The 20116-nt window shown below is 34.6% G+C and overlaps 1 protein-coding gene across 3 annotated transcripts; it reads left to right on the top strand.

The window, feature by feature from the left end:
• Nucleotides 1-3631: 3631 nt before the first annotated feature.
• On the top strand, nt 3632-15837 carry LOC111009882 (magnesium transporter MRS2-2). Of its 3 annotated transcripts, XM_022283114.2 has the most exons (11): nt 3643-4272; nt 4370-4399; nt 5417-5570; nt 5846-5967; nt 6640-6714; nt 7181-7405; nt 7473-7517; nt 14886-14930; nt 15029-15058; nt 15155-15274; nt 15376-15837. In XM_022283114.2, the coding sequence occupies exons 1-11, from the start codon at nt 4024-4026 to the stop codon at nt 15460-15462; spliced, it is 1182 nt and encodes a 393-aa protein (XP_022138806.1). In that variant the 5' UTR covers nt 3643-4023; the 3' UTR covers nt 15463-15837. The 3 variants fall into 3 exon arrangements, with proteins under 3 accessions (XP_087982548.1, XP_087982549.1, XP_022138806.1); XM_088126423.1 differs by lacking the exon at nt 7473-7517 and having other exon boundaries at nt 3640-4272; XM_088126422.1 differs by lacking the exons at nt 14886-14930; nt 15029-15058; nt 15155-15274; nt 15376-15837 and adding an exon at nt 10926-14354 and having other exon boundaries at nt 3632-4272.
• The last annotated feature ends 4279 nt before the right edge of the window (nt 15838-20116 follow it).

The raw sequence follows: 20116 nt of genomic DNA, 5'->3' as shown, positions 1-20116 counted from the left end.
TTTTAAAGTTTCTATACATTTCTATATTCTTTCTTCACTCATTTTTGTGTTTATAAATATGGGCAGTCAATGAAAGGAATTTTAAGTAAAGCCCCCAAAACAAGAATCAGATGCCATTGCTAAGAAATTATAGCCAACTTCCAATATGAACATTTGAATGAAAAAATGGAGACTGAATAAAAGAAAATGACTTGTCGTTACCAGTTTATTTATTAATTAAAAAAAAGTTTTAGTTCTTATTCAATTTTAATTTTTGAATCCCCCCGCTTATTACATTATATTTTTTACTATTTTATTTTGGTTCATGAGCATTAACTTTCATTTCGTATGATTACTCTATAAATATGCATTTTATGTCATTGTAAACATTGATTAATAACAACTCAAATTTAAATTAAAAAAACAAATAATATAAATTAAATTATTTTATATTAGCATACTAAATTTTAAATTAACAATTTAGCTATATTGACAATTTAGCACAATAATCAATTGAATAATTAATATTAGATGTTATTTAATTAAAATTCAATATATACTTATTTAGCAAAATGATATATTTGTATAAAGGTTTAAAATCAATCAAAATTAACTCCCGATAATTAATTTATCTTTATTAAGTCAAAATAATAATTATTTTAAGAAATTATGTTTTAATTTAAATTTCACTCTTTAATAGTCAAATTGAATGTAGCTTGAGTGATTAAGGCATCTATCTTTGACTAAAAAGTTATGAGTTTGAATCTTCACATATTATTGATATTTTGTTGTTTATTTTGTGGCATTATGGAAATGTGGATCACTTTCAATGTTGAACCATGAACCTATAGAAATGTTAATATATTTGACAAAAATTTAATATCTTGCCTTGAATTCTATTTTAATTGTCGATTTTTCAAATTAAAATTTTATTTATCTGGTCACGAGAAGAAAAAGATAAAAGAAACATAGAAACCTCTCCTAGATCTCCATTATAGTATTATTGTATTATATCGTTCAAAATTAAAAAAAAAAAAAGAAAAAGAAAAAACCACCTAGCATCAGAAGACAGCACATCATAAAATATTTATTTTGCTGAATTTTAATCATGTCACAGAAAATTAAAAAAAAAAAAAAACAAATGACTTGATTTACATAGACGGTGGACAATACGTTACCAAATAAAGAGATTAATAAAAACAATATATTTTTTTCCAGTCATTGAAATAGCATTTGAGTTTTACAAAAATAAATGCATCTTTATGCATGGCATGTGGGCCCTACGGCAATAAATTATTCTCTTTCCTTCATGGCATTGACCTACATAATAATTAAGTTTAGCAAAATTAGGGATTATAAAATTATAAAATGGGTCTATCAGATAACAACTCCACTAACCACGCTCAATTTCTTTGATTTTTAATTTAATTAATTTAACATAAGGTTCGTGTTAGGAGCCGTGTTCATGAATGGGATTGAAGTATTTTTATATTCAACTTAATTCTTCGTGTTATAAATTTATTTAACCCAATCATTAAATATTTGAATTGGATTGATTAGAATTATTTGATTCACTTGTTCAAAGTATTGTATAACACACTAGAATAAATGATGTCAATACAAGTATTGCTCAACGGTAATTGATATATATCTCCAACCAAAAGATCGTAAGTTCGATCCAAAAATAAAGTAAATAATAATATCTTAAACATCTATTTATATATTGTAGCACACAATATTTTAGATGTGTAAACATAGCAAATAAAAAGGAAAATTCAATCCAAACCTACTCAGAAAAAATATTAAAATATCTATCAGCATATCACCAATAAAGACATTTATCACTGATAAATTGATAGACATAAACAAGAGATATTCGATATAAAAAGAGAATTACTTACAAATATTTAAATATGCGTGCAAAGAATTTTTAAAAAACAGCCCATTTTCAAAATTATAATCGCTGTATTTTCAAATATGAAAAGGTGAATTGCCACTCACTGAAAATTCCCTTTTTTAAATATATAAGATTTATGGTTCCTCCCAGCACAAAATAAGTCTAAAATATATAATACTCTTGTGTGTTTGTTGGAGTTTGAACAACTTTTGGGGACAAATTAAGAAAAATGGAACTGAAATTGTATTTACATAATCCATTTTTTTTCAACCAAACTCCAAATAAAAAAATAATAAATAATAAAAAAGCATTTTTTTCTAAGCCAAATCATGAAATAGTTCAAGGAGAAATCAAACTTGTCATTCAAATGTAACCTTTTATAGGAAATTTTGGAAAATTGGGGATGAGTATAAAATTGTCAAATTTGTAAGCTTTCTAAGTTGTTGCAATCTTTAAAAAACAAATCCCTTTTTTGATAAAAAGTCATGAATTCGCCTCTCTCATCTCTATTTGTTGTACTAAAAAAATATAGAATTGGTAAAATTAGAATTTTAGAAATTTAAGAACAAAGATGAACTCACCATGTTATTAGACAAACTTAGATAAATATAAAAGTTGGTTTTAAAGTAACAATGACAGAGTTAAACCCAAGAGATCCCATTAATATTATTCAAACATAATATTTGTTCGTTATAACTATACTATTTAACAACATTTTAAAATCCTTTGCCGAGTGAAAATACTTATGTCTTGGTTAGCAAGGACCTATCTTGATTGACGACTATTATAAAAAAATTGACAGTTCAATTAAAAAAAATGAAAAATTCTCAATTTTTGCATTTCTCTTTGTCAAACGATGGTGGTTAAGGACACTATTAGTCATCACCCGTCATGACCTAAATATTTTCCTTCCAAATTTTAACAACAGAAGTCGAACATGAACAAGCAGTTAAAGTATCTACCCTACCCATTTTTTTAAGGATGGAGATTCAAATCTGCACACTCGTACTAAAAAAAAATAGAAAAATTTGTAGCTCATTATTTTCATTTTAGTTTTTTTTTAATATTTTTGTATTTTTATCTCTTAGTTGTCAAACATTCAACTATGGTCAGAACAAGATAAGTCATCAACTGTATTATCATCTCGTCATGCATGATATTAAATATCCGTTGATATTTTTATATATTCATGGGTTTTATATCGACATGAGAGATAAATCAGCATTTCCATTATGTTACAAAAAATAGACAAAATATGAAAAAGTATCAACAAAACGTTACTAATATATACATAACACTAATAATTTTTAACTTATTCTAGTGTAGTAGACTCTATGAGAGGTCATTCGAAAGGGTATAGTTCAATTTGGGACGTAACATTATGATTGTTCCCTCGGTTGTTAAAAAAACAAGTGAAAAGAGGCATCTTTCATTCCTATCGATTTTGGTTTTTCTGTCATAGAAAAATATTTATTTGAGTTTAAATATTATTTACGATTTTTTAATTTCTCTAAATTTTAAAGAAATATCCACCACGACCAATATTTTATCAACATTTTCATTGATATTTCTAGGAAATTGAGACGTTTGGCATTTTGATTAATGTAGATGTTTAAAATCTTGATGTCATATGATTCTTTTTTTTTTTTGTTTTGTTGTTTTCTTCTTCCTCGTTGAGTACAACAAATGTGGGACGGAATATCATGGGAGTTGATAAAGCAATGGTTTGACTGTTGCAATTGTAATTAACGTGAAGATTAAAAAGTGAAGAAAATATTGCGAAGATTCTTTGTCTGTGTTGAGGTTCGAGGCTTCAGGGTGTGGCCCAATTGCCCCACCTTTCTTCCATTTCCATATGCCCTCTGGAGAATCGAAACTCGTCTTCTTCCTATTCGGTTTCTTTTCTCTGCAACTGGGTGGAGAAGAAACTCCCAATTCCTTCATTTTCAGGGAATCCCCCACCAAAATCTTCATTCCCTCTAATTTCTCCGCCATTGCCATTGCCTTTTGATTTCCGAATCCGATCCTTCCGTCCTGTCATTTATGGTGAAACGATTTGTGTGAAACCACACTCCAAAGGGGGGCCGGGACTGGAGTTTTTTTTTTCCGAATTCTGGGGATGTGATTGTTTTGGGGGATGATCAGGAATGGCTCGGGACGGGCATGTGGTGCCGGTGGATCCACAGACGGCGCTGACTGTCAAGAAGAAGAAACAATCTTCTCGGAATTGGATTCTCCTGGATTGTACGGGCCAGGGGACCGTCCTCGATGTCGACAAGTATGCTATTATGCATCGAGTTCAAATTCACGCTCGAGACCTTCGGATTCTCGACCCCTTGCTTTCTTACCCCTCCACCATTTTAGGGCGTGAGAGGGCCATTGTTCTTAATCTCGAGGTCAAAGTTTTTCTGTCGAGTCTTTTTTCAGTTCATTGGATGAATTGCTTTCCAGCACTTTAATCTTTTTGATTTTTGTTGCATGTGGGTACTTCAGCATATAAAGGCGATCATTACTTCTGAAGAGGTCAGTCTACTCTCTCAAGTTGGTCTTGTTTTAATGCTTTATTCACATATATATGCTTAGAGGAGGAAACAAATAGGGGATGAATTATAGGAAATTCTTCTTTCTCGTCTTAAGATAAATTGAGAGACAATTGTGCTCCCTCCTACGCTCCTCCCCTGTCTATGTCTCTCCATGTTTGCCTGCTGATTATTGTTATTTTTCACTTTTTTCAAAAGTTTACTCTGGAGATTGATTAGTCATTAATGATGAATCTTGCAACCAGCTTTGATAGAGAAAAACATCTTTCCCAGGCCGTTTTTGTCTTTTGAACCTTGAGTTTATTGTCTATTAATACAACGGCATAACAGTAACATGTCTGTTTAAGTTAACTAGCGTGTTGATGCCCTGCTAATTTGTGTCCGAGAACAAAATCCTACGGGGGTTTCATTATCAATACGGCAATAACATCATCAATTAGTATTGAATTTTACCCCTAGACCAATTATTTAAGATGATAGATTAGGTAAACAATTGTTGACTTGAATATTAACGTGTGATAGATAGTATGTAATGATAAATGATATAATAGGGGTATGGATTTGAGACTAATTACTCTAATACTATCTTAAAACCTTATTGGATGGTTATGGTAAATTTACTTTTTTTTTTTCCTTCATCTGTCTGAAGTCAATTAGTTTAGGTCCCTTTTCATAGAGTTTTTGTTTTTAGCTTCATGTTTTTGAAAATTGAGCTTAGGAAAACCATTCGTATGTATATTTCTTTGTTTAGTTTTTCAGTTTTTAAGAACCTTTTGACGATTTAGAAAAAATAAAAGAAGAAGAAGTTTTTTAGTACTACTTTTGTTTGGGTTTTAAAAATTGACTAGGATTTTAAATTGTTTTTTGAGATAGATTACAAAATAAAGTAATATGTTAGTAAATTAGTGTGAATTTAAAAATGGAAAATAAAAAAAAAGCCATTATGAATCACGCCCGTTAGGCTTAACAAAATGACTTTATTAATTTGTGTCTTGGATAGGTTTTGCTTAGAGACCCAACGGATGAAAATGTCATCCCTGTGGTTGAGGAGCTTCAGAGGCGACTGCCTCCTTCTAATGCTTTCCAGCTTCAGATTCAAGGAGATGGGAAAGAGTATCAGGGGGGGCAACATGATGGTGAAGCTGAAGAAGATGGTAAATATTTTTCCTTAGCTGCCACATTGTGATCTTAACTTGTAACATATTCGAAGGAGAAGCTAAGCATTAATTTTTTTTTTACATATTTCAATCACTCAATGTGTTTCCTTTTTCTCTTTTGAATTTGGCACACTAAAATATTTTTTCTAATCTCCATTTTCTACATTTGAATAAAGTCTTCTGCATATAAGTAACAAAAGCAGTAAAATCTGTTCCTGTGATTTGTTTTTACCTCATCAATATATGAATGAACTTAAAAGAGTGCATTTCAGAATCGCCATTTGAATTCCGTGCTCTTGAGGTAGCTTTGGAAGCTATATGTAGTTTTCTTGCTGCCCGGACAACTGAACTGGAGACTGCTGCTTATCCTGCATTGGATGAGCTTACTGCCAAGGTAAGTAATCATTTTCTCACCCCATTTCGGTATTGTTATATGAAATGCATTAATTTTCTGACAATTCCAGGAGATTATTTTGTCAAGTTATGGACTCCTTCTTTTGGTATCTAGATCGTCTAAAATTTACATATTTTTTATGAGATTTATTGATAACTATGTAATTATGTTTCACTTTGATTCATCATACCCCTGTATGCCCCTTACACTATAAATCCTTTTTGATGGATGCTTTACCATCGAACATTAATAAACAAGAAGAAGGCGTTTTATTTAGTAGGAAGAAGTATGATGGGAACCTGAACTTGAGATTGAAAATTGAGAAATAGGGACTGAAATATATTAATCTCAAACTATGCCTGCCTTGAAAACTTGTAGCCCTCCTTATTTATAAGACTGCACCTGATACTAACAAACTTACCTCACATTCTAGTGCACTAGTTATTGACTAATATTCCCTAATAACATTCGATAATTGTAGTCTTTCTATGCCAGCCCTTAGTTCGTTCCTCTTTTGTCTTTTATATACAAGTTTGTTTCTTGTCTAAAAAATAAAAAATAAAAACATTCGATAACCTATCACTAAAAGGTTATGTATCCGTATGTTCTGATTGCTCTATGAACTCATGCCTTATTCGTTCTTTTTGCTTTTGTTTTCCTGGGAGTTTGCAGATTAGTAGCCGCAACTTGGACAGAGTTCGTAAATTGAAGAGTGCAATGACCAGGTTGACTGCAAGGGTTCAAAAGGTATGTGCGGCTTTTCACGTACCATGAAAAATGTAGAAACTTTTGTGCGACTATACTGTGTACTGAAAAATCTTCTATTAGGAGAAAACAGACTGCTGCATTGAAAAGTGCAGCAGAAAGAAGGTTTTTAACTTTCTAGTGGAAAGAACAAACTTCTGCAATGTAGAAGTTGATTATATGTGTTTCATTTCTTAGGATTATCATGAACTTGAATAAAATTGAATTGTTAAGTAAAGATAATAATACCCTTCTGTAACCTTCTATTCCCTTCAGTATTCAAATTTTCCTCTCCGTGCAGTTCTTTGTCTAATCATGTTTGTAATTACTCTGTCTCTTTCTATGCTCCACAATTCTGTTACAAAGTCCTGAATTGATAATAACTATTTGATATTGGAAGATCAGCATGTTGTTATCTTCACGACTACAGTTCTTTGACTTATGGTTCCGAGCTTGCCTTTAAATGCAGGTGAGGGATGAGCTTGAACAATTACTAGACGATGACGATGATATGGCAGACCTTTATTTGTCAAGAAAGATGGTCAGTTCATCTCCTGTAAGCGGTTCTGGTCCTGCCAATTGGTTTCCTGCCTCTCCTACTATTGGTTCAAAGATCTCAAGAGCCAGTAGAGCAAGTATTGCAACCGTACGTGGGGATGAGAATGACATCGAGGAGCTTGAAATGTTACTGGAGGTAATAATACACAGTTTTTTGTTGGTCCATTATCATGAAGGTCTATAATTGAGATTTCATGTTGCAGGCTTACTTTATGCAGATTGATGGTACCTTGAACAAATTAACTACAGTAAGCTCACCTGTTTCCCTGCTTATCTAAATTTATTTTTTAGCTGAGATTGCCGAACCCAGCAACCTAAATATGTGGGTTATTCTGTCCATTGTCCACAAAAATACTAGGAGAACAATATTACTTTTGTGACATTGATGCCTGTGTGACAGGAAACAGATTTTCTTAACTAATTCCTAGGTTATTTCATGCTATAAAATTTGGATATTTATTGGGAAAGGTTTTAGGGGGTATTTTGTACCCAGAGGATATGGAAAGGTGAGGGATTGCAGATGTTAAAGATACGAAAAGAATATACCATTGGATATTTGTGATCTTATTTTTATCCTGATACCCTCAGCAAAATGTTTCAAAAAAAGATAGGATGAATGCTAGTTATTCCGATACATGGCAGTAGTAATAATAGAATAAGCAAAAAAATATCAGGGAGTTTTGGTAATTTTATGAAGAAATAGTTCTATATTATCAGAAAAAGAAAAGAAAGAGAAAATACTTGCAGCTTGTTTTAGAAATGAAAAAGCCTGCATTATAAAGAACCCAACGGGTCTTCCATGGCAAAGAAACGAACTACCTATGTTCTGGGATCTTGTAAAAATTTTTGTTTCTTCGTGGACTTCATTATCTAATCTTTTATAACTATGGAGTGACACAAATTTTTGTGGGAGGTTTTTTCTAACTTTCTTTGGCTCGTGGGATATCTCATCTCCCACTTCTTTTGTACATCTCTCTTTTGATAATGAAAGTTAAGTTTCTTATCAAAAAAGAAAAGAACAACTGCCTTATCCAGAAATTGTGATCGTGTTGGAGTGCCCTGTACAAGAAATTTATGGTAACCACTTGTTTTGGTTTAACCTTAATTGGATAACCATCATGTCTCACCAATTTTGTGATGTGGAATGCACATTAGATAAATTTTAATTGAGTTGGTGTGATATGAAAAATAATAGGCATGTTGAAAAATTCTTATTCCATGGAGATGCTCTCTCTTCTCCTCTCCCCACCGCCGGAGTTTCTCCGGTAGCCTACCCATGCCTCGCTCAGTAGACTCCCCTTGCTCTCCTCATGGCTCACCCTCTCCATTCTCGCCTCACCACCATCACCATCGAAAGGAAGCGTTTTTCTATCATCACTGACCACAGATATCGAGGAAGTAGAGTCCGCATCACAGAAGCCAACAAAGACCGAGCTTTCTACATCTCCCTTCACTGGTCTTCCATAGCTTGGCTTAAGACTGTCTTCTCTACCCTCATATCTCCCCCTCTAAACCAGAAATTCTTCAAGGAGACACATATAGACGATCAAACCATCTGGGTTGAAAAGTCGAGTAATAGAAAAGGTTACCTTGCAGAGATTGCAAAACTGGACATTAATGGAGGTCTTACCAAAATTCTGATTCCCATCAGCGAAGATAGAAAGGGTTGGAAAGCCTTCTATAGACTCCTACATGAACCGTTTCAACAACACCCCCATGCTCCCACCCACACTAAACAAAACATCTCTGATCAGCCCATCCCCTCTGTCTTTGTGGGTACTCAGACTTACCGAGATGCCATAACTAAAGGAAAACAGAAACTTAATCTTTTACCCACTCCACTCCCGATACAACACAGAAGAAAGAACCTGCATCACACAAACATCGCCGAATACGAAGAAGCAGATCTCCATTTGGGTTCATCCATTATTGTCGTTAGAAGATTCTTCCACGACGATTGGTTCAAGATAACCAGAGCTCTTCGAACCCACATTAGTACACTCTGTATTCTCAACCCCTTTACTGCTGATAAAGCACTCCTCCGCTGTGAGGACAAAGAACAAGGAGACGCACTCAGCCAATATAAAGATTGGCATCAAGTAGGTGATACACAGCTGAAGTTTCTAGCATGGAGCGACCTTGACCCATCACACTCTCCTGTAGTACCTTCATACGGTGGTTGGATAAGGATTCGCAACCTTCCCTTGAATCTCTGGGACAAAAATACCTTGCGTCACATTGGAGATTCCTGCGGAGGTTTTATTGAAATTGCCAAGAAATCTCTGTCCAAACTTGATCTTCTGGAGGCGAAAATTAGAATAAAGCCAAACCCTTTCGGATTTATTCCGGGAGAAGTTGGGATTAACACCGCTGGCTTTGGCCATATCAAAGTGCAAATTGATCCTTTCCACAAGACGGAACATTACCTGGGTTTTTCAGTCAGAATCCATGGAGCTCTACCGCCCGGAATCCCCTCCGATCCGCCATTGGGAACATCCTCCGAGGGCCTTTTGGGTCCGTGCCCAAAGCTTTCCTTTTTGGAGAAAGACTGCAGACTTCTTGATGAAAGACTCTCTGTCTCTACCTTACCTCGTACTTGCCTTGACATACTCGCCACAAAAAACCCGTCTGCTTCATCTATCAGCCACAATCCCTCGAGCCCTGTGCCTGTGACTGACCCCTCTGCTACTTCTGCCTTCCTCGTTGACAATAGACTACCTAACCTTAGTCCTGTCACATCGGTACCCTTACACCGATCTGACCCCTATTCCTCCTCGACTACAACACCTCCTACCAAAAACACAAAATCTTTCCCTCCTCTCATTTTACCTACACCTGCCACTTGCCCGGGCCCACACCCCACCAGCCCTCTCCCTCACCCCACCCTCCTCCTTGAAGGCCCAAAACTAGCCGTTAATATCGCTGAAAAGGAAACTTTTCTGGCCTTGGGCACAAAACACTCCACAAACCCCCTTGAACTCCTTTCAGACTCAGACCAATGTATCTCTAGTGCATATCCCCTCTCTACTGAGCCTCCCTCCTCATCTGCCTCCACATACTTGATCGACAGTTCTGCTCCAAAACCTTTTGGAGAAAGAGACTCTCAACCTGCCCCACACATGTTTGATCCCTCTATCCATCCCTCATCTTATCTTCAGGTAGTTGCTCCTTGGCTTCATACTATCGGGATGGGCATCTTCCCCATTCCTTCAAAGCTCCCAAAGAAAGCTGCCTCTTTGCGGAAGGAATACAGGGGCATTAGGGAACTTGCTGGTCTTACTACTACAGTCAACTATGAAAAACGCCAACCAAAAAAGGGTGGGTCCTCCTCTGTTAGATGATTTTCATCTCTTGGAACGTTAGGGGCCTTGGCTCTTGGTCAAAAAGAGCCCTGATTAAGTCCCTCATCAACAAACACAATCCCACCATTGTCATCCTACAAGAAACAAAGCTGGAGGTGGTGGACCGCCTCACCATAAAATCTCTCTGGAGCTCACGTGATATTGGTTGGACAACTCTAGATGCGTCAGGCACATCCGAGGGTATCCTTATCATGTGGAACGACCCTTCTTTTCAAGTATCAGATATCACCCTGGGGCTCTACACGATTACTATCCTTGTCACCTTACTTGATGGCTCTAATTTCTGGCTTACAGGTGTGTACGGTCCATCAAACTCAGAGGAAAAGCCAGCTTTCTGGAGGGAGCTTAGCGACCTTTCACCCCTCTGTAATGACTTATGGCTTCTGGGGGGAGACTTCAATTCTGTCAGGTGGACACAAGAGAAATCAAACAACCACAGACCAACCAGGAATATGCAACTTTTCAACTCCTTCATTGATCAAGCTGGCCTACAGAACCTCCCACTCACAAATGGCTTGTACACTTGGTCTGACTACAGAGACCCCCCCACCCTCACTCTGATTGACAGATTCCTGGCTTCTAATGATTTTCTTTTGAGATTTCAGAATGCACACGTCAAAAGATTGAATCGGCCTACCTCTGATCATTATCCCATACAACTTTCCTTCGGCATGACTAAATGGGGTCCATCTCCATTCCGGTTTGAAAATGCTTGGATGCTGCATCACTCCTTACAACCTCTCATCGTATATTGGTGGAAGAACACCCCCCTCAGAGGCTGGCCAGGCCACGGTTTCATCATGAAACTTAAAGGGCTGAAAATCATGCTCAAATCCTGGAGCAAAACAACTTTCGGGAGCATTGCACAGCAAAAAAATCAGCTCACTTCAGAGCTCGCCATTCTAGATGAATTAGAGGAAGCGGGACTTTTAAACACAGTCCAACACGCCCAACGGAAATCTATCAAAACACAACTTCTTGAGGTTGTGGCCAAAGAGGAGATCCATTGGTGCCAACGCTGCAAATCCAAATGGTTACTGGAAGGTGACAACAATACATCCTTCTTCCATCGGATTGTAGCAGCAAAGAGATGTCGGAACACCATTAAGAAATTCTCTCCACAACTGGTATCAGTCTTTTTTGATGAAAAGGACATAGAAACAGAATTTCTTTTTTTTTGACAGGTTATATACCAAAAAGGATGGACAAAGATTTCTCCCATCCCTCACGGACTGGTGCCCCATCACACCACACCAAAGCACTTTGATTGAACAACCATTCACTGAGGAGGAGATTTGGCGCGCCATCAAGGACCTAGGATCCAACAAATCCCCTGGACCAGACGGCTTCACTGCTGAGTTCTACAAAAAGTTTTGGAACATTCTTAAAGAAGACATTCTGAGAGTGTTCCAAGATTTTTTTAAGAACGGAATTATCAATGCTAGCCTCAACGAAACCTACGTCTGTCTCATCCCAAAGAAGCTCGACACCAGACAAGTGGGGGATTTTAGGCCTATTAGCCTTACATCTTGCTTATATAAGATTATAGCTCGAGTTCTTTCAGAGAGACTCAAAGGTTTGCTGCCAGACATAATCACGGATGCACAATCAGCCTTTGTTACAGGGAGACAGATTATCGATGCATCACTGATTGCCAATGAACTCATTGAGGACTGGGAAAGAAGACAAGAGAAGGGCGTGGTCATCAAGTTGGACATTGAAAAGGCCTTTGATAGTGTTGATTGGGACTTCCTAGATGCTGTTCTTGAGGCAAAAGGTTTTGGACATATATGGAGGAAATGGATCCGAGGCTGTGTCTCTTCAGCAAATTACTCCATCATCATCAACGGTCGTCCAAGAGGGAAAATCATTGCATCTAGGGGTCTTCGACAAGGTGACCCCCTATCACCTTTCCTCTTTATATTGATTACTGATGTTTTCAGTCGCCTAATGAATGTCTCAGCTAGCCACAATCTCATAAAGGGATTCAACCTTGGAGGAAACTACATGAACATACATCACCTGCAGTTTGCTGATGACACCATACTTTTCTCCACATATGAAGATTTCTCCCTCAATAACATGTTCAACACCAGCAAGGTTTTTGAGGAAGCTTCAGGGCTCACAATCAACCACCAGAAATCTGAAATTCTGGGCATAAACCTAGAAGACAGTGAGCTAACAATTCTTGCATCCAAGTATAATTGGAAAAAGGGATCTTGGCCTACCCTCTACCTAGGTCTCCCCTTACATGGTAAGCCAAAAACCATTTCCTTCTGGGACCCCATGGTTGAGAAAATTAAGAAAAGATTACTCTCTTGGAAAAACTCCTTCATCTCCAAAGGCGGTAGACATACACTTATCCAAGCCACACTTACAAACCTCCCTACATACTACCTTTCACTGTTCCAAATGCCTTCCAAAGTCGCCAACACTATAAACAGTCTTTACAGAAGTTTCCTATGGAACGGCAACAAAGAAACCAAAGGGACGAATTTAGTTAAATGGGACATTGCTCAGCAGCCTCTCACAGAGGGAGGTTTGGGTCTGCCCGATATGAAGATAAAAAACAAGGCCCTCCTAGCTAAATGGATTTGGAGATACATCAAAGAAGAAGAGGCTCTTTGGCATCGAGTGATTGAAAGTAAATATGGTTCTGCCTCCTGGTCCTTCAAACCTATCACAACCTCTCTCCCAGCTGGTAAAGGTCCTTGGAAGACGATTATCAAAACACAACCATTGGTTTTTGACAGATTGCATTTTAAGATTGGTAATGGCAATAACACACCCTTCTGGACTGTCCCCTGGTTGGTTAACAAACCTCTGAAACAACACTCACCCCTTCTATATGCCTTATCTCTGAAAAAAGAAGCTGCTGTCCGCGATTTTTGGTCCACTGAAAATCAGTGCTGGAACTTGAGGCTGTGAAGAAATTTGAAGGATGCAGAAATTGTGGAATGGGCAATTCTTATTCACAAACTCTCCACGGTTCTTTTATCCACAGATGCCGACAGCCTCCTCTGGAAACTAGAAACAAACGGCACTTTCTCCACCCATTCTCTCATCAAGGATCTAACGAAACCTAGTCAGAATTCTACACAAAGCCTTTACAAAAGTATTTGGAAAGAACCTTGCCCAAAAAAGGTGAAATTCTTTCTTTGGGAACTCAGCCACTGTGCTATCAATACCGGCGACAAGTTACAAAGAAGGCTGCCCTATTTGGCTATCTCACCTCATTGGTGCGTTATGTGTCGGGCGAGTCAAGAAACGCAACGACACCTCTTCACCATGTGCACCTTTGCTACCAGATTTTGGAACCTCATCCTTCACACTTTTGGATGGTCCACTGTTTTACCAACGGATCCTCCCCTCCTTCTGGAAGTCACTCTAACAGGGCATCCTTTTAGGAATGAGAAAGCGATCCTCTGGCAGAACTTCATGCGTGCTTTCTTTTGGATTACTTGGAGAGAACGAAATCAGCGCACCTTTAATGATAAAACTCTCCCTTTTGACAGTTATTTTGATGCTATAGTCTATAGTGTCATTACTTGGTGTAAATCTTCCCCTATTTTCCACCATTATAGTTACACTTCCCTCCTAGCAAACTGGAAGTGCTTCATGGAATCCTCTTTTGAGATTTTTGTATCCCTCTTTTGAGGTCTCTTGAAATTTCACTCATCAATGAAATTGTTTCTTTCAACAAAAAAAAAAAAATAATAGGCATGTTAAATTAGTGTTCTGTTAATTAGAAGCATAATTCAAAGTTGAAGATAAATATTACTTTTAGAGTTTAGGATTAAATTAAAGGCTAAATTTATAATTTAATCTAATTATTCTCCTTCAATAGAATATGAACTAACAAGGAAGGCCATCATGAAAAGCAAGGGCTTGGGCCACCCAAAAGGACAGAAAAATGAAGCAAAATGAACAACCCCAGTCCCCAACATTTACAAGTAGACACTCAATTGTGAGAAACACACCCTTATCTTCTGCTTACCATTTTTACTATAGATTTTATTTCATTCATACCATTTTACTATAGTGTTCTATATTCATTCACAACTGTCTTAGCCTACCTTTATATTTGGTTTTCTATCCATGAAACATCTGAAATATCTTGGTAACTTACTTGTGCCGTGAAATATTACTAGATTCAGTGTAAGGTTGGCGTGGAACGGTTACTGTTAATCAAAGTATATATTTGATTATGTTTTATGCCAGTTCACCATTTTATTTGGTTTAAATGATTTTCAGCTGAGAGAATATATTGATGACACAGAAGATTACATCAACATTCAGGTAACAGAGACATGAAAAGATTCCAATCTACTGATGCATGATAGATGGCCTCTTTTTTCCCTTTCTTGTCTGACTGGAAGTTATCATGGGTTTTGCAGCTTGACAATCATCGAAATCAACTCATTCAGGTGCTTTATCCTTCCGTATATCGATGGGATCTCCGTGCTTCCCATCTTCTTATTTATTTATATTTCTTCAATTTTGGTTGCTCTTTTGATCTGCAGTTGGAGCTCTTTTTAAGTTCTGGAACTGTTTGTTTGTCTATCTATTCTTTGGTGGGTGCAATATTTGGCATGAACATTCCATACACTTGGAACGACGACCACGGATACATGTTTAAATGGGTACACCAAAAAACTCGATTGCAATTTTCGACTTTAAATTCCAAGAAACCTGAGACTCCGAACAAGAACGCATAACCATATCTGCTCTTCAATATGTGCAGGTTGTCATTGTTACTGGAGTAGCTTGTGCGGTGATGTTCATTGCAATTATTTACTATGCCCGCTACAAAGGTTTGGTGGGGTCTTGATCTTCTTGCGTCGAACTACCGACCCGTTACAGTCGTAAGTCGAATGGTGGCAACGAGAAGAATAAAAGATATAGAAAGAAGTCAATTTGGAGATGAGTTTAGAGGGAAATACATAGCTGACTATACTTACAGGATTCGGAAAAAGAAAAGGGAAAATAAGAAGATGGGAAGAGATAAATTTACGACCTGTGGTTTGATCTTATGGCAGATTATTAGCTACCATATGAAATCAAAAGATCTGCAGGTGTTTTTAGAGGCTCATCTTTATTTGATTAACTGGATTCTGGTTCTATGGATAATTGTATAAACATCATGTGGAATGAATTTTCTTACTCGTTTATTGGGAATCAGAATACACAGGGAGTTATGAATTTATTTTTTTAAGCTTTCTTCATTTTTGGTCTTAAAATTGTATAATTTTTGTCTTAAAAAAAATAAAAAATGTATGACGAGAGAGTTGATGAGATATTTATTTTAGTCTTTTTTTTTTCTTTTTAGTTTCTAGATCTTTTGAAAGTTAAAAAAGACTAAAATGTAACTGACAAGACATGAAATATTTTGGAAATCAAAATAGTGAAATTTCAAAAACCAAAATAAAATAATTTTTGAAAGTTTAGGAAATTTAAACCTAAATAACAAATGACAATCAATAATTACTAAAATAAAATATTTAAAAGCTAAAGGATTATATGTTATTTTAATACAGACTTTTTAGAAGGTGAAAGGTATTTTAACTTATTAAAAAATATTTCTAAAGATTTTCATGGTGATTAGTTACTAATCACAATGAAAATTCCAAAACCACTTGAAAAAGAACTCAACATAATAACATGCTTCAAGAGGAAACACTTAACCAACACTTTCATAAGTAATTAGAGAAAAGTGCTTCAAAGACTTTTTTTTTTTCAAAAGTTATTCAAGACTCATTATAAAACTAATAAAGTTTGAAAGTTTATGTATCCAAATAAGACTTAAACTAATAATAATTATTATTATTGTTTATAAACAGCTTTTAAACAAGTTATTGTATTGTGTTAATTAACTACCTTTATAAACAGTGTTTAAATAAGTTCTTATTGTATTATTTCATTAATTAACTAACTAAATTTATAAACGGTGTTGAAAGAAGTTATTATTGATATAATTTGGCATGGGATTTGGAAGAAGAGAAACAACTTGTTTTCCTCTTTAACAAGCATGAGATGAGCATATAAATAATTATGTTTTCTTTGGCTCATTTCTTTTGGGAAAATACTTGTTCTAAATTAACAACTTATTATTTTTTTTTAAAATTTCTCCTGTATTTCAATATTTTCCCTTTTTTTCCTCTTTTGCTTTTGCTTTTTCTTTTCAATTTACTCAATCAAGGAAGATTCTGCAACCCATGAAAAACTCTTTCCTCTATTAGTTTAAGAAATATCACACAAAAATAGCTCACTTATGTTCTCTTTCGCTTTTGCTTTTTTTTTTTTTTTTTTTTTTTTTTACCTTTTTCTTTTCAACTTGTTCAATCAAAAGAAGATTCTGCAGACAGCCCAACACACGTGATTTTAGTCCACAGTAAAAAAGCAAAAACAAATATAAAAATACCCCACGATTTACCATGACAGTAAAAAATTAAAACTTAAGTCAATCCAACCCAAAAATATATATGAATATGAATGATAAACTTTATGATGTAACATTTTATTTTAATGATGAGAGATCTGATAAATCATATTTGCTAAGAAAATTGAATTTGATTCGAGTTTATATTATTTCTATCCATTAAAGCAAATTTAGGGTTAAGACTAAACCCCTAGTTTTTTAGAGCTAACTAACAATGCGCATTAGAGTCATGGGACTTTAAATAAAGGGTAGAGGCGACCATGGAAAAATTTAAAAGCATAGGGTAAGATTAAAAGCACAGTAGCTTTAAAAATAATTAACCAAGCTTTTTTAATATACAAAAACTTATGTACATCTTTCATTTTAGATGACATTTAATTTATAGTGAAACTTGTTTCAGGTTCTTTTGATTAGTTTAGTACTTCTAATATATTTTTCTGTCTTTTTCATAATATTTTAGGATGAATTAAGGACATGCGTTTGAGAGTGATTTTGGTATTGCCAAAATAATTTTTTCTATTTTATAAATACTTGTAAACGTTACTTTTTTAAATGGAAGTGATTTTTTATGGAAACATATCCTCGTGTGGAACCTTTATTTTTTCTAGTGTAATTACAGTGAAACATAAAAAAAAATCTTAACATCGCATAATGAGGAGTCGGAGATATAGTTGTATTAACGGTTCCTAATTATCAAACAACATAAATATCCATTGGTGCACTGGTTTCAACTCCATTACCTAGTTCATATGGTTGGAGAGAAACAATCGTATTTTCTCTATTGTATATAGAATAACAGCTACCCTTTGGGATGATATCAAAAATCATCTAATTCGACAATCTTTTGTAATTATGACAATTCATTCCCACCATAAAGCTAGCCTACTCCTAAATGTTTTCTCACATACTTTTTGAATGAATGGTAGGTTGTGTTCCTTTCAGATTAAAAAAAATATATTCGAAAATATAATAAACAACCAGAATACGACACTTGTAAAAAGCCCGTCCCACACAATCCTATCCTACTTAAGACATATTATGTTATGATCCTATAATTAATGAATAAATTATTCAAATGAAACTATGGTAAAATCATTTCCATTATTTTTATTAGTACACATTGGGATTCGAACTTACACCGTCTTAGTCGGAGATAGGTATCTTAATAGCTACGCTCAAGTTGGCACGGTCACCCATTATTAATGAATATAGAGTTATAAAGTAAATTCTCGATTTTTTCTTTCATCCAATAATAATTTCTGGATACAAAGAGGTGAATGGGGTGAAATGGAGGCATATATTCTTTACCTTGCGGCTACGGTTTGTTTAATATTGTAATGATTTTAAATGTACCCTCTAAGATTTTGCTGCTTCTTCTTTACAGAAAGTATCTAAATTCTCTGGTGCTGTGATTCTGAAGACTAATCTCTCTTGTCACTTTCTCCACAAGGACTAATTGGAATTTTGAAATGATTCTTAATTATCTTTGCTAGCTCCCAGCTTTGTACAAACAAAGTTTTATGACTTTATTTTCTATTTCATTATCATAGTTTAATCATCACTTAAAATAAAGGGTTGATTAGACGATTATTAATATTCACCTTAATTATCCTTCATAAATATTTTTATTTTGGAGAGAAAGATTTCTTCATTTATATATTTTAAGAAATAGGTCATATATAAGACACTGAGCTTGTTTGAGAACAATTTTAGAAGAAATGATTTTAGCAAAGGAAATTTTAATGATAATTGATATTGTGAATGCGATTTTTATATAGTTATTTTAATGTTCGGTTGCACATTTTTTTCAAGTGATTTTTGTATAATTAAAAATGATTTTGAATTATTAATATTTAAAGTTTAAATAGAGAATTTGAACAAATTTGTAGAGAGAGACAAAAATATGAGAGAGAGAAATTGTAGAGAATGAGAGACAAAAATTTTAGATAGGAAAATAAACTTAGAAAAAGAGATGAGAACTATTAGAGAGAGAATAGAAAAAATTAGAGAGAATAAACAAAATTAAAGATAAATAAAAGTAGGGAGTGACAAAAATTTTAGAAAAGAAAAAAAATTCTCAAAATTTAAGTTGAAAATGAGGGGATAGAATGACAATTTTGTAAATTAAAACAATAGCCAATTTAAAAATTATTTTTCTATTAATTTTTTTGGTCAACAATCACTCCAAGTTACTTATTTTTTATTTTTCCAAAATCATTTTTTTTAAGAAGAAGAGGTACCATATTTCATTAAAAGTATGTGAGAGACATACGTGCAAAAGAGGAGACCTAGAATTAAGAAAAATAGTATATATATCGTAAATACAAAAGAGATCTGATTGTGAGGACCAAGTAGATGCAAAGACAATAATATCCTCCCATAAACTATTTAGAGATTTATAAATGTCTCTAAAGGTTCGGTTGTTTCTCTCCGATGACACACCAATAGCATTTATCCACATAATCAGTCTTCTGCTTTTTATGGAATAGATAGACAATCAATAATATTTTTTCCAAAATCATTTCATCAATCATTACCCAATAATATTGTATATTAAAAATTAAAGTGATTTTTTTAACATAAGTAAAAAATGATTCTAACCATGTCAAAATCACTTTCAAATATGCTCTAAAGTAACTAAATACGAAAAACGACCTTGAAAAGAAAGTTTCTCAAACATCACGTCTTTATAATTTATAGATTCTGTTATGGAAAAAATTGTATATTAAGAATTAGATTCCCAACAAACCCTAATTGTATTTTTTTTTCCTTTCCTGATTACCCATGATTTTATTTTCTTTTCACATGCTTCCATCACATGTAACTCAATATTAAAACTTACTAGAAAATAATGAGTTCTCTAAATACCGTTATAAGTGGACCACATATAAATTATGATTATGAGATTATACATAAATTGAGAACTGAGTTATACTCGGATTGACGACTTCGTTAACCATTTTTAAAATAAAATCTGAAAACAAAAGGGTAATTAACAGACGACAAAGATGGTGAAATATGGACCTACTAAATCATGTGTTTCACA

This window comes from Momordica charantia, assembly GCF_013281855.1.
Source record: "Momordica charantia cultivar OHB3-1 chromosome 7 unlocalized genomic scaffold, Mcharantia_2.0 BLBB01000007.1, whole genome shotgun sequence".
NCBI lineage: Eukaryota > Viridiplantae > Streptophyta > Magnoliopsida > Cucurbitales > Cucurbitaceae > Momordica > Momordica charantia.
The sequence above is the reverse complement of the archived record's forward strand: the minus strand, read 5'-3'. Positions and strand labels throughout refer to the sequence as shown.

Coding starts and splice junctions, on each gene's coding strand:
- LOC111009882 (XM_022283114.2), top strand. CDS start 4,024: ATGGCTCGGGACGGGCATGTGGTGCCGGTGGATCCACAGACGGCGCTG. Junction 5,571..5,845: donor TGGTGAAGCTGAAGAAGATG/GTAAATATTTTT, acceptor AGTGCATTTCAG/AATCGCCATTTGAATTCCGT. Junction 15,275..15,375: donor ACGGATACATGTTTAAATGG/GTACACCAAAAA, acceptor CAATATGTGCAG/GTTGTCATTGTTACTGGAGT.